Here is a 15,641-nt window from a genome sequence, read left to right on the forward strand (position 1 = left end):
AGAAAAAAAAAAAGAAGGAAATAATCTCAAAATTGCTTAAAAACTGCACGATTGTTGTAAATTTAATAAATTAACATACAATAGGCAATTATTCAATTATTTATTAAAATTTTGTACAATGATCATAAATATTATACAATTTTATATCTAAATTATGAAGTAGTATATTAAGTCATTGACCTTTCCGTAATATTTAATTCTAATGAATTGTCTTTCACATAAAACAGTAATATTTCCTTTCGGTATATTCATTTAAGTAATAAAATCTGCAATAGACTATTCAGTTAAATACATTATGACTAGTTTTAATCTGTAAACAGATAGTAATGTGAGCTTATGCATATATCGTTATTTTTTGTAATTAAAAAAAAAAAAGAAAGAAGGAATTACATTTGAAATTTAATTTTGACTTTCATATAATCAATAAATGATGTATGAAATAAGTATACGCGCGCGCACGCACACACGCACACGCGCAAGCACATATAAATATATTCTTAAGCAAAGTTGACTGCATATTTGCTTTAAGCTATTGAAAAGCCGAGAACATCTTCTAAAGAATAATCAAATAAATAAAAATCTAACCGATAAAACTTAGATAAATTACGTAATTGGTTCAAACTTAATGTTGAATAATACTTGTCCAATATTTTTGCCGTTGGTTCACTATTCTGTGGTCGTATCGGAAATCTGTCAATAAAATCATGTAATGTATAGTATTTTCTTCATATTATTTATGAGATATTTACTTAAAAAATATATTTTACAATATTAATACTTATCGTTAGTTAATTAGTATTTATTTACCAATTTCACACTTAACATATAAGTCTTAATTATAGTAAAAAGTACAATAAATTTTTCTTTTCATATAATTAACATGTTTAAACATGAGATATTTCTTAGATAAATAATAGCAATCGAAAAATCAATAGCTACGATTATTTTACTACGAAATTTCGTCCGATTGCAATATTATTAGTAAACAACAAATATTACATTTTTTACTTACAATATTGAACTTGCGTTAATTCGTTCCAAAATTTCCGTTGCATCTTCCATTAAAGTTTCGTATTTACTAACAAGATTATAATTTACAAGACAAGGATGGCACAATTCCGAAATAGATTTCCAATGTTCATTTCGTATAAAATTTTCATTATTATCCGTTATGAAATCAATAAATTCTCCAAATGTAACATCGTCTCCTTTTAGTAATGATTCTTCAGTGGCATTGTTTCTATATTTCTATAAGTAATTGTAAAATTAATAATATTAATATTGCATTATAAATCATAAATATGGCAATAATAATTGAATGTAGTCGCCCATCTATTTCCTGCATTACCATTTTATTTTTTATTTATTTTTTTTTTTTTTATAAATTATCAATTTAATGTTAATCGATTTCATTTCATTTAAAATGAAATTCGAATTTTTGATCTTTTATTGGCGCAATAAGCATTTCATCCAACGAAATTTCCAAATAAAGTAACAAATCATCAATTAGAAAATTAACTTTCATTCGAGTAAGGCAATTACTTCAATTATTATTCTTGCGAATAAAAGAATATATTATATGAAAATAATAAATATAAGACGAAACCTTAATTATTTTTCTGCCGAAACGCGACTGAAAGTACATGGAGCTCTTTTCATTTTTAGCTTCAAATTTATTCCTGTAAGCGGAAACGAGTCGTTCTAGTGGATGTCTAACAACTATGAGTTTATTGTATGCTATCAGTTTTTTTTCTATCTCCGGCATTGTGTAGTTGCTTAGGCGTTTGAAAGTTCCCGAGGAATGAGCCAAATCTGCTGGAATATCCAATGGTGAACTTCCTTTCCATATGCCTGTTGCGACCATTAATACACGCTTCCAGTTTGTGCAGGCCACCTGTAACAGGGCCGGTTTAATAAATTAGTCATAGTATTGCATAAAACGAGAGAAAGTTAATTTGAAAAGTTAAATATTACTTTTTGACGATATTAGATTGGAATTTAGGAGAGTAAAATAATGTTATTTGCATGGCCAACATATTTTCATTCACAAGCTATTATTATATTATTGAACGTACCCGTTGTAGAGTTTATTTCTTAAACATTTTGTTTGCCCAATATATTTAACAATCAATGTATTTGTTAACATAGTGAATGAAATATAAATATTTATGATTTGAGGTGAGGCTAAGTTATATTTGCTTATTAATTTTAAGTTCTTTAAAATATGTGTTAAATATGTGTGATCTATTTATTTACGGACATTACGTTTCTCGATGGGGAATAAGTGCGTCGCAACTCTTTAATAATAACGCATCAAATGTTAATGTAATCTTATTTTTATATATTACTATGAATAAATAACAATTAATAGCGATTAGGTTTTTTCATTAAACAAATGATTTGGCGTGAATTATAATAATTTTCAATACGATACTATCAATAAATGTATAAATAATCAAGGAATAATGTAATTTACTAAAATTATTTTGAAATAATTTTCTCGTTGATTATTTATTTAACAATAATGAACTGCGTATTATCGAATGAATGTAATTTATCGCTGAATTGCATCTGAACTTCATAAACCCTTAAAGTTCCTAATCTGAAAATCTGCAATTTTATCCAATGAAGAATAATAGATTGGATTAATAGTACAAGCTCGCGAGACATTTAAAGCAACATTTCGCAACCAAATACCTTTGGTACGTAACAATAAAGTAATTTATGCTTCTCATCGACTAGAAGATTACGGAATGCTTCGGGATCTTGGATCTTTTCCAGTATCTTATCCTTCGTCATTTGATCACATTTATACTGGAGCTGCTCTTGGCGTTCGAGTAGTGTTGATCTAGCCAATGCATTAGGTCCAGACCAAGAGTAAAACGATTCATCGAGAATCGATTTATCGGCTGCCTCTGTATCACCGCCATTTCCAATGGCGTTCCAGACTTTCTGAGCAGAGACACCCGTGAACCATAGGAGGACGCAGATCGCGATAACCGCACGAATCCATCCTTTCATCCTTGAATGCCGTTCAATATGGTCATTGAGGCTAATTTGTTTGAAGGAAATCTGCAAGAATAGAAATTAATTTACGACACATTTAAATCTGCATTCTATCAATTATTCATTATTAGAAAATATTTAAATAGGAGATGGGCTACGTGTTTGTTATTCGTATCGGAAACTCTATTTTCAACGTGTTACTTTAACCAAATGCCTTCAATACGACAAGCTTCTAAAAATTAATATTACAACTTGTTAACTATTAATTGATTTAATATGGATTCGCGAAGGAAAATAATCTCATATTATTGAATTGAGAAGTAACGTTAGAAAGAACGTGCAAAAGGAATTGCTTGGATTCGGCACAATGTACAATTTACAATTCCATTGTTAATTTTCATTATATTTGCCAAAAATTGGAAGATAATTCAAAAGATCCAATATCTTGGACAATTGAATTTTCGATAAAATTAATAATCAATGATTTATATTAAAATTAAAGTCAAATAATTGTGAATTTCATGGAGAAAAAAGATTTACTACTCTATTTCTTTTCTTATCCATTATTTTTGCCCTCATCGTTCAACCAATTTTCTTGGATTATAGAAAAAAACATGCATTAAAATGTTTTTATTCTTCAAACTAGTAAATAAAATAATTCTTCTAAATCAGTAGAAATGGTAAAAAAAAAAAAAAAAGAAAAATTATTTTATGCCCTAACATTAATACGCCTTGCCCAATAATTTGAAATTTGTAAAAGTTTTTCACTTATAACTTCATAAATACACAAAATATATTCACATTATTATATATTTCATTATATACTTAATATTATAATTATAAATAAGATCAAGATATTTGATAGTAGTATTATTTTAATTTTAAACTCACTTATGAATAATGAAATATTTTTACGAATTGTCAAAATTTAAAAACATACTTCTAACAATCTTGCTTATTATAAAAATAGTAAAGTAGTAACAGGGTTTTTTTTTTCTTTTTTTTTTCTTTACCTAATGAGTGTTACTATATTATACTTCTTCCGTGACAGTATTTTATATTTTATTTTATTATTTTGTCATTGTATATGCTCAACCATTCGAGAAATCATAAACCGCGAATTTTAATTAATGAGGGTCACCAAAGTTTGGATAGAGACATCCCATTAAGAACATCCGTCTTCTAAAAACACACTGGACTTGACTTAAAGAAGTGGGTCGACAGTTACTTGTCGACATTTGTAGAATAACATCGTTTTGCCTCGTATTATTTACTTCGTTTAATAATAAAATGCCAGGTATTTTTGAAATAATACATTGAATTTTATGATCAGCAAAAAAATCTTTCTTAATTTATATATCAGTACAAGTATTAAACAAAATCATGTACATTTAGAGATGATTACATACGACTAATTATGTATTAAATATCATGATATTTTCAAATCATACTCCTAAATATAAATATTTAATATACAGTTTTCTTAGTTTGAAACAAAAAATTTGACATTCTAATAAATATTCTATATTATACCGTATTATCATATAAACAGTGCATTTAAAGTTAATAAAGTTGCATTACTTTCAATAGAAAATACTTCTAATAACTATTGATAAATATAATTTGTCGGTAATCATTTAGTCATATTATATATGTATTATAAACAGATGCACCTATAGTTATTATATTTGTTTAAATTAATAAGCAATTTTTGAAATTTTTAATTTGAAAGCGTATATTCTAATATAATAGATACATGAATATACAATATTATTAAGGAGATAATAATTATGTATTAATTTATACTTATTATTATAACCAAATTTTTAGCATGAAACTAAAATTTTGTAGTAAAATGATAATTAAAAATGTATTAAAAAATTCACTACATGTACATTTATATATTGACACATTCAGTATTTAATAGTCATACGTATATTATTGCCTGACCTAATTATATTTAGAAAATACTAATTATAAAGTATAATTCGTATAATGTGACTATTAAATCAATGTATGCATTGGCATTCGTAAACTAATTTAATAAAATGAATATCTTCGTACGTAGGCCTAAATCGGTTTATTTTCTTAATTAAGTATACAGGCACACACACGCGCACACGCTTATATATATATATATATATATATATATATATATATGAGTATTCTATGATAATCAATTCTTAGTTATGAATATTATTTAAATATTTTAAAAGCTATAATGTTTTTTAAAAAGATATATTATATGTGACGTTGTATCATTTCAGGTTACTTCAACCTTAAACGTATGGATACATAAAAAATGCATAAACTTATATTTATCCGAACATACGGTAACGATTCGTTTAACTGCACATGATACATACAAAGTTTGTGATCGCCTAGTGCAAAGAAATTAGCAAATAAAAATCATAAGTCAAAATATTTATAATTTGCATAAGCAAGAAACGTGACAGAAGACAATATGTATATGCATGGATGTGATGGTGGATGTAAAATATTTATAATTTTTGTATAAATTTCTAAATATATATATATATATATATATATATATATATATGTATACACATGGTAAATAAAAGAAGCATTTTATGTTGAAATTTTAGAATTCAATATGCGAGCTACCACCGTTGTCATAAACAAGACTATTCTAATATACTATTGAAATTTCAATTAATTTGTCGCAATATCATGTTGGGAATACTTAATTATGTAATTTAATTAAATTGCTAGAAAATATAAAATTTGTATGAGAATTTTTTAATATTATGAGTAATTTAATAAAATAGATATTATCGTTCAAAATATCAAGAGTTGTACGAAATATCATGTTAAACTTTATGTTTTTGTCAATTTTCCAATTTTATTATTTTTAGATTTAAAACATAAAACATTTTTTCAATATGAGAAAAAAAATATGAAAAACTAAACTTGGCTTTACGATGTCTTATATAAACGTCATTATATTAAAATTTTACTTGTGAATTCATACAGTTTAAAAGAGTATATATATATTTATAATATGAAAGAAACAATATTGAAGAATTAAAATTTTTTTATTGTTCCAGCTATTGTTATGCTAAAAATTTCAATATATTATTGTAAATATTTATAGCTTTTCAACATTTTACGTATTTTAAGCAAATAATAATGAATAATTGATCGGCTCATTGAAGTGAATTATAACAGTTGTTAAATTATCAATTAGTGATAATTATTAATATTTAACATATTAATTAGATATTAATATTTAAATTATTGAAATTTTTCGTCTAATGGGATAATTTTTGATATTGTAAAATTGAATATCCTCTGATACGGAATTTTCATGACAAATTAAGCATTCGATTATGCTTATCATATAATATAAATAATCTACAGGGCTACCTGTAATCCCTTGACGGAGCAACAATTACTTATATTAAATTTTACATATAAAAATATTAAACGTGCATGCTTTTCATGTCATTCTCTGTATTTGGAATTTTTCCTAATAAATATATTAAATAAAGCATATAATATTGGAAAGAAAATTTTTTTATTTTATTCGGTAATTACGTATTTAGAATTACGGGTATTTTAGAACCGTTTTTAATAGCTATTTGTGTTGTTGTAATATGTATAAAGTTCAGAAAGAAATGAACTTGTGATATTAAAAAAAAAAAAAAAAAAACAATATTTTACATATCACGCTAGTAATGCTTATTACGCTCATTGTCAGATTCCATTAGTAACGTATTAAGTATAATTTTTAATCTATTATATCTTTTAATTCGTGCACTACTGATTGCTAAATTTTCGATTCTCTGAATTTAAAATACGAGCTTCAGCGCCTCATTAGGACAGTATTAAGACATTATCTTCGTATGTAATTCTCATAAGAAATCGCTGGAAAATGTCCGAGAGATAACGTGAAAAGCTCTCACACGCTTTTGCACACATATTTCTAATGCAGCCTGCCAATGGGTAGGCAAAGGTGTATCGGCGTTACTTACCTTGAACTTGGAATGCGGCGGCCAGAACTGTCAGATATTTCAAACACTTCCAAGGCGCAGCGGTCGGACAATCATCCGTGCGCCGCTATTCGGCAGTTTATCGGCTCGACCTGGCATTCCGCCAGCGCTCGAGCCTCCCGTCGGACGACAAGCGCATCCTCGTCTATTTGCATTCGGACGCGACGCGCGTGACGGCGCCTCGTAAAAGCGCGCAAGCTCTTGTCGCTCGAGTAGCGAGAAAAGGACGAAGGCGCAACGGGCGATTTAAATGCGTGCGAGATGAGGAGAGCGGCGACTCGGTCAGCAGAGCGGTCGACGATCGTCTTGCCAGGAGGACATTGATGCGAGGCTGCGAGAAAAGGTGTGCGCAACCAACCCCTCCCTCCTGCCTCCGCGTTCTTGCCTCCTTCCTCTCGCTGCCGTTAGCGCGCTCGCTCGTTCCCGCGCACACACACTCGCTCACTCGCGCTCTCTCTCTCTCTCTATATATATATATATCTCTCTCTCTCTCTCTCTCTCTCACTCGCACGCTCTCGCTTCATGTACAAGTGTCTCCCTCCAGCTTGCAGTGAATCAACGACTTCGCGACGTTGCCGTCGACTCCTTCACTCGGGCCTCGAGAGGCGAGGCCTCGTTTACGATGCGCTTGGCGCGTGCTCCGAGACCCTGGCCCTGATCCTGTGCTCGTCGCGATAAGAGCGAGCTGCTGTTATTTCGCGAGCCTGCCTTTTTACGAGTCCTCCAAGCATCCAAGCATCGGCCCGAGCTTTCCTTTAGAAAGTACAGTTCCTCGCGCGCTCCGTTTTTATCCCTTTTTCTCCCGGTTTTTTTTTTCGAGGAAACCAGCTGAGCCAACAGCGCCAAGTTCTTCCTATGATTTCGTCCTTGGATATTGCAGCCGACGGCGGAAATGCGCTTTCGGCTTTTTCATAGCGAGCATCACACGACCTTCGCACGTTTACGCTACGAAAATAGCGTTTTATCGTGGTCGCGAGAGAGACGCGGGATTCGCCCAGTTCGACGAACAACATTGGAAAAGGTTTTTACACGGCGACAATATTATTCCTCGAGCTCTTTTCATCTTTTGCAAGATGTTTGCGATACTCGCGCAATACACTTAGTATACCATACGTTTGTGTCATGAAAATATTCAAGCTCATCACTTGCCACTAGCCTCCCCCCATTCCCTAACGAAACAAATTCTCAATAAGAACGATTAAATTTTACGGACAAGATCTATAATATTGATATTTATATCGTATGATGCGTCAGATATTTTTTCAACGATGTTATTTGCAAACTGTGCTTGCGTGGTGAGATATTTTCTTTGAATAAATGACCCAATTATAATTATAAAATAAGGTAGGACATTTTGGTTATTTTAATGAATTTTACTTAAAGTATTTCAAAAGTGAATAGAACCGAGATACGGTATGTACATAGAACCCATATATATATATATATATATATATATATATATATATATATATATATATAATAAAAAAAAAAATATATATATAATACACCATCTATTAAAATAATATTCTTAATCACAAAATAATTCAGAACATATGTGATTACATAAGAGTAACGATTCTTTCAATGGAGTGCCACTACAAACATTGCAAATTATTGCAATGTGAATGATATCTTTTGTTACATAGGAATCGTAAATAATAGTTTAGTAAAAACGATTTTTTCATTCAAATAATCTAGTTTGGTATTCTTATTTACTTACTTACGAAGCAGAAACAGTTATTTTCAATGAACCATTAATTTATTTTAATTATGTCAATCCTTCTTATATGTTTTACTTAATTAATATTATTATTATCAGATTTATTCAATTTTGATTATTTATAAAATGTAAGAGAAATACTATTACAATATATTTATCTAGAATAATAGCTCATGTCTTACAATTTATAATTTAATTATAAATTTATAAACCCTACGATTACAATAAATTATATCAAAATTTATTACTCTTTCTCGAAAGTATTTTTATTGGTATTTATGTAGACATATATATATATATGTATTTTTTCATTTATTTATTTCATAAAATATGTTCAATATTAATGCAACAAATCCTTATGACAAATCATACCTGAAAAATCAAAGTATCATAATCATATCAAATATTTCACAACTTGATAATAGGTTTACTATTAGACTAATAATAATTTCTTTAATATATAAGAATTAATAATACCTTTTAAAAAAGGATATCGTTGTATGTATTTGATCATATATATTTTAAAAAACATATTTTATATTTATTAAAAACTCCCACAAGACTAGATAATAAATTCTCAATAATATGGTAAAACGTAATTTATTTTTTTTTTTTAATGTAATTATAAATTTTATTAATCTAATATATAACTAATATGTGATTTATATAGATTCATTAAATATGATTAATATTGTATGTTATTAAATTGTATTTTGATTATTATATGCATTAATTGATTATGAAATTATGCTCATTCGCATATATAAATTCGCATAAATAAATCTCATATAAACATCAGTTCTATATATCGTATAGCAATTGTATAAACATTATTTTTTTGTCATATCGTGTTGAAATAATTTGTTAATTTTTTATAAAATATAAAATATCTTATTATAAATAACAATAAAGAAATTTTATTATTAAACAGAAAATTACTAGATTTCATGTATATTGAACATTGAAATAATTATTTATATATTTAGTAATTTGTTATATTACCTTAAAACTCTTCATATGCTTTATATGTATCTTTTTCATATTAGAGATCGTGAAAAATAGAATAATTAGGACAGCAAACTCATGAAAAGTCATAATAGCATTTGCAAATTTAATTGTATTTCTTCGGTCTACGTGTGGTGGTATAATTACCTAAGCCAAACCGTACTCAATTTTATTCTAGTAAAGCAATGCGCTATCTAAGTGTCAATTTTGTGGTCAGAATTATAATAAATATGAATTTTCATCCATCGAAGATAATCTTCGACACTGTATTAAATTTTAAATATTTGGAAAATCAACAGTTTTTCTGTCATCGTGATTTTTGAGTCGTTAGGGGTTAATGAAGCGTTGTACAATAATTTATGAGAATTTATTTTACATTCAATAAATTATTATGTAGATTACAATTTTATAATGCAGGCACATAATCTGCACCACAAGTTTCTATTTAATTTATCTTATAATATAAAGAAATAGAAAAAATTAAAATTAAATTAGGAATTATGAAAGTTGATTTCGTATAATAACACGAGTAGTGATTATATTTAAACTTGATTAAAATTGATGAAATATGCAATAAGCTAAACTACAAAATATATATATATATATATATGTGTGTGTGTGTGTGTGTGTGTGTGATATTATATATATTTATATATGCAAGAAAGCATTATACCATTATTAAAAAATAATTCTAAATAAATTTATATAGTGAAAAATATTTACAAACTTTTTTTCTAAATTTAATATAAATATTTTTTATTTTCTTGTTTAAAATATCGATTAAATTTTAAAGATATGGAATCATATAAATACGTGTGAATATATTGTCAAAATATCGGCAAGTTTCTTGTTTTATTTTAATCATGTTAAATATATTTCATTTATACTGAGTAAATGCAGAAGCGATCTTTTTGAATGTTATTTACACTATAAATAATAACTATTATTTAATATGTATAATTAATTTATAAATGAATGTCGATTGAATATAACATTATAACTTTTAGATAAAAAATACCTTATTTTATAAGAATAATATTTGTAAAAGATAATAAACAATAAAATATTAGATACAAGTATAATAATTTATTAAAGCACATTTAAAAAAATAATATATCATATGAAAAATATTTTGTCATATATTTCAAATAACAAATGACAATTTAACATCATTCAGCAGGGAATCATTTAATAAAAGTGGAATCTGTTCTACATCAATACATTTTGGAAATATAATAAATTTTTCAGTATTATTGAATATTGTAAAATCTTCAAATTTGGAAAAATTTTTTTATTTTATTACTGTTATGAGCGTTAAATTTAAGAAATTGGGAAAAATAATTTTTTGTAGTTTAATGAAAATATTAAAGAAAATATTTTCTAATAATAATACGTATTGATTTTTATACTATTTCCTTTTTTAATTTATTCAATATTTCCATCACAATACAAAAATTACTGTACAATTTAAAATTAAAAGCAGCAATCATAATTTAAAAATTCTAACAGATTATTCGATATTTATTTATATATTTATTAATAAATTATATTATATAAAAAGATATTAACTACTGTATAATTTATAATTTTATAATTTATAATATTATTTATAATAGAAAGTAGATTCGTTTTAAATTTAATATCATAATGAACTTTTATTGAATTTAATACTTTTTTTTTTACTATCCGAAGGATATAAACGTTTACATGTTTGCGTAAAGAATACTTTTAATAAAAAATGACTCTTAGAACAGGTTTAATGGGTACGTAGGTATAATATACGGATAAATGTAAATATATCGATTGTTTCATATACTTTTGAAATTAAATTATATTATATTGATCAAACATTATGACAAAATAATTATAAAAGTATATTTTATCATTGACAATATGTAATTATACCTCGGTACTTACAGTATCATATAATGAATTATTTGCAAATAAATTATTTTTATTACTTTTTCTCCTTTATTATATGGTATAAATAAAGTCTAAATAATATATTTCAAAGTTGAATTTTGTTATTTTAATTTTATTTAAATGTAAATATCAAAACCAACATTAAGATGTCACTGTTTTAAAATAAAAATTTTAAATATATTTATAATCCTATACGTTAAATATAAAAATAACAAAATTATTAAAATTTTTCATCATATTTATATTGACAGAATAATGTATTAAAATATTAGTTTAAAATAATTGTATTTATTAAATGTATCTGAATTTAATATAATTTTTTAAATAAAAAAAAATAGATATTGATTTAAAATTGAAAAAAAAAACACTTATAATTTACATAATATAATTTGAACAAAATCTATTTTCTTCTCGAAGTTTTAGTTAAATATATTTACTAAGCAATAATAAAAATATTTAAAGTTTTAAAAATTCAGAAAAATATTTCAATATCTTCGAATATTTAACAGTGGCATGTAGTGTATTTTCTATAATATTTAATTGATTTCGTTGCAACTTTGGTATAATCATATGTTTATCTTAATAAGCGACCGAAAATGTACGAAAAAATTGTATGTATTCATGGCAATTCGTTCGGTTAATAAGATTTTTAATGAGAAATCAGGTGTATGTTGGATTAATGTCGCTCAAGGACAAAATAAAAAGTGGAGTAAAGTTAATTTTTACGTCGTATAAACACGTTTTGAAACACATAACTTGTTTTTCGTCAGTGCAACGATCATTTTTAAAAGACAGAAGAAGGAAAAAAATCTTTTCTGGTGCATAGAGCATCACGAATAGAGTTCATCATGCACTATATTCGGTGATAAATCATTCCTACGATTTTTCGATATCATCGCTTAAAACTACTTGTACAATACTTAATCTCGTTGCTCTTTCATCATACAATTAATGATCCATGACTTGCAGTTTTGAGTTACATAACTATCAGTTGCTGTTAGATAGTTGAAAGTAGCAAGACTTGAAATTAATTAGCATTCCGTATATGTACTTTGTTTATTTTTATGATTCCATTATTATATAAAACCTGTCGTTAAACTATTCAATAAAACAATTAATAATGAAATTATATTAAACCCTATAGAAAATATTTTAATATATACAAGCATAATTAATAAAACCTGTTAGATAATCTATTTTGACTCCTCAACTGTTACTACTAATTATTATTTTAAAATTACATCCTTGCTATAACAAATATTATAAATGTACTTTTAGCTATTACATTATTATTTAGTTAATATACTTTAAAATTATATTTCAAAGAATTTCACAACAACAATTTTCATTAGATTATTTATATTTGTAGATGTAAAGATAAACTACGTATCAGAAACAGGCTTGTTATAATTTTTTGTTTTCATATAAATTTTTGTTCATATAATAGCAAAACTTGCTTAGATAATTATTAAGCACAGTATTTTTAGCAGACAAGCGTATAGATTTTTCGTAGTAAATTTGATACCGATTTACTAGTCGATACACAGTTGCTATATAAATATAAATATAAAAAATGTTTGTTACCTTAACTTGATTGTAATTAAATTCTATTGAATTTCAAATAAATATTCGAATAATTTTATTTTCATTACGTAAGAGAACCGTTTATTCTTATCCAGGATTAAATGTAATTATTTTATCGTTCGTTAATTAGTAGCATTGATTTTAAATATTTTTCCAAATTAAAATTCAAAGCATTTCAATGCGTAAAACCTATTTTTGCGATACTCAGCTACGAAAATAACCTATTAATATCATTATATTCTAATTTTATTTCTATATAAATTTAATAAAGTTTTATTTTTATATCGTATTATTGTAATTTATTTATAGAGAAGTCAGAATAAACTTTAATACGAGAGAATGCCACGCATATTTGGAGGTAAATATGATGATCTAATAATAATAGTTTTAGACAAATTTGACTTTCGTAAATGGAAAACGAAAAAGGTCAAAATTTTGTATCAAATAAGGATAATACAATTTAATTTAATTTATTCCTTTAATAAAGAAAATACTTTAAGTTGCAGTAAATGTTACAACAAATATAAATAAATAAATATAAAATATAAACAAATATAAATATAAATATAAATATAAATCTATATATATATATCTATAATATAAATATAAATAAAATATAAATATAAATCTAATGTAAAATAAGTATAAATAAATAAATAATAATAACAAATTTAATAAAGAATAGTACATTAAATTTCATTGATAAAAAGAAAATTAGAAATATGTATGAAAAATATTTGAATTATAAACACATAAGAAAAGAATTTTGTCATTCGTTCTATTATTAACCATTTATTGACATACTATTATAGAAAATTCTAATTCTAATGTAGATTTCAAGTACATTTTAAAGCTACTGACAAAATATAAAAAGAATGTAGTGAATCTTGCATACATTTGGAGGAGCATTATTTTCTCAAAGTATATCATTGGGCAAAGATGGAAGAGTTAAGAAATTAAAAAAATCTTAGCTGTTATCTATACATAACGCAAATTAACTCTCGTTGGCGTAAATGTAAATTTTTCTATAAAAAAAAAATATCGCATTGATATATAATATAAAGTATATTGTGGATTAAATGAAAGATTTTACAAAATCTGAAAAAACGTTTTTATTTACAGAGTTAAGTGAATAGAGTTTTAAAATAAACAATACTTGAAGGTCATAATACTTTTCACATTACTTAGAACCGATATTATTGATGTAATAATATCAATACTTAATCCAAGTTTAAATTACATAAAAACATAGTTTAATTATTTAATGAATAATAAATAATTTCAACTATTTGTAAAACGATACTGTAAAGTAAATAATTTAGTTTATATCGACGATAGGGTGTGTAATTTTTAATAAATCCTTATAAAAACTGAATTCACTCGTGTAATTTTAATAATTAAAGAGAGTAATTTATAAAGTGATGAAATTTTTTATCTATAGAAAAAATTATTAATCAATAGAAAATATATGCATTGTACAAATATAAGCAATATATGCTATTTATATTCAGCGGAGAATATAAATAGTAATCTTAAAAGAGAGATAGAATCAGAGAAATATTAAACCAGCGTATATATGTGTATGCATAAGTGAATGCATAAAATATTTTTTAATCTCTTTCAAGCACTTATCACTTAACATTTTTCAAGCAAAAATAAAAAAGTTGCTAAATCAAAATCAAATGAAGGTACTGTATGCAGTAGAAGGAAAATTTATAATTGATCTTAAGGTACTAGAAAATTGAATGTATTAAATTAATCTCCATACTTCTATATATCATAAAGTATCGTAACAATTTAGGAAATGTATCATAAACGAAAAATTTATATGAAGGTAATAAGATCTAATAGTATGTTTATATCCATAAATACTGTAGAAGAAGAAGACAAAAAGAATATTGAATGGGAAAAGATAGGGATAAATAAATAATGCGAATGAAGAGAGAAATGATTCCCGTTTCAGAAGCCCGTAATGTCCGCATGGACTTTTTGTTACCGCTGTGGACCTTCTCTGCAATCTTCTTTTTACGGTAACGGCAATTAACGCATTATCTCGGTCACTTGCTCAAGTGACTCTCTTGGTTATTCCCTGTTGGTACCCAACCCATGCTATTCTCTCTATTTATTATTTACTGTTTATTTTTCGTCTTCTTTCTACCTTCCGCCGCTTATTTTCACGCTTATACGTTGCGCCCCATTCATATTACTCTACTAATCATTATCCGATGATTGACAGATTTTCCGACAACTCGTCAAACTTATTGGTAAAATAACTAAGGGTTATAGAATATTGTAACATTATTTCGTAAATTGTATAAGCCAATATAATACGTAAAAGATTAGAATAATAGTGACAAAATTAATAATTATTATAGATTTAAATTAAAAGC

The 15,641-nt window shown here is 25.8% G+C and overlaps 1 protein-coding gene across 1 annotated transcript; it reads right to left on the bottom strand.

Moving 5' to 3' along the window:
* Positions 1-443: 443 nt before the first annotated feature.
* On the bottom strand, positions 444-7,322 carry LOC105364153 (carbohydrate sulfotransferase 11). Its single transcript, XM_011502017.1, has 5 exons — positions 7,002-7,322; positions 2,698-3,072; positions 1,607-1,894; positions 1,013-1,248; positions 444-690 (listed from the first exon to the last, which is right to left on the bottom strand). Exons 2-5 carry the CDS (start codon positions 3,019-3,021, stop codon positions 525-527), a joined length of 1,014 nt encoding a protein of 337 aa, XP_011500319.1. The 5' UTR covers positions 3,022-3,072; positions 7,002-7,322; the 3' UTR covers positions 444-524.
* Between the last annotated feature and the right edge of the window lie 8,319 nt (positions 7,323-15,641).

The sequence above is a fragment of the Ceratosolen solmsi genome, unplaced genomic scaffold (genome assembly GCF_000503995.2).
Source record: "Ceratosolen solmsi marchali unplaced genomic scaffold, CerSol_1.0 scaffold43, whole genome shotgun sequence".
Taxonomy (NCBI): Eukaryota; Metazoa; Arthropoda; class Insecta; order Hymenoptera; family Agaonidae; genus Ceratosolen; species Ceratosolen solmsi.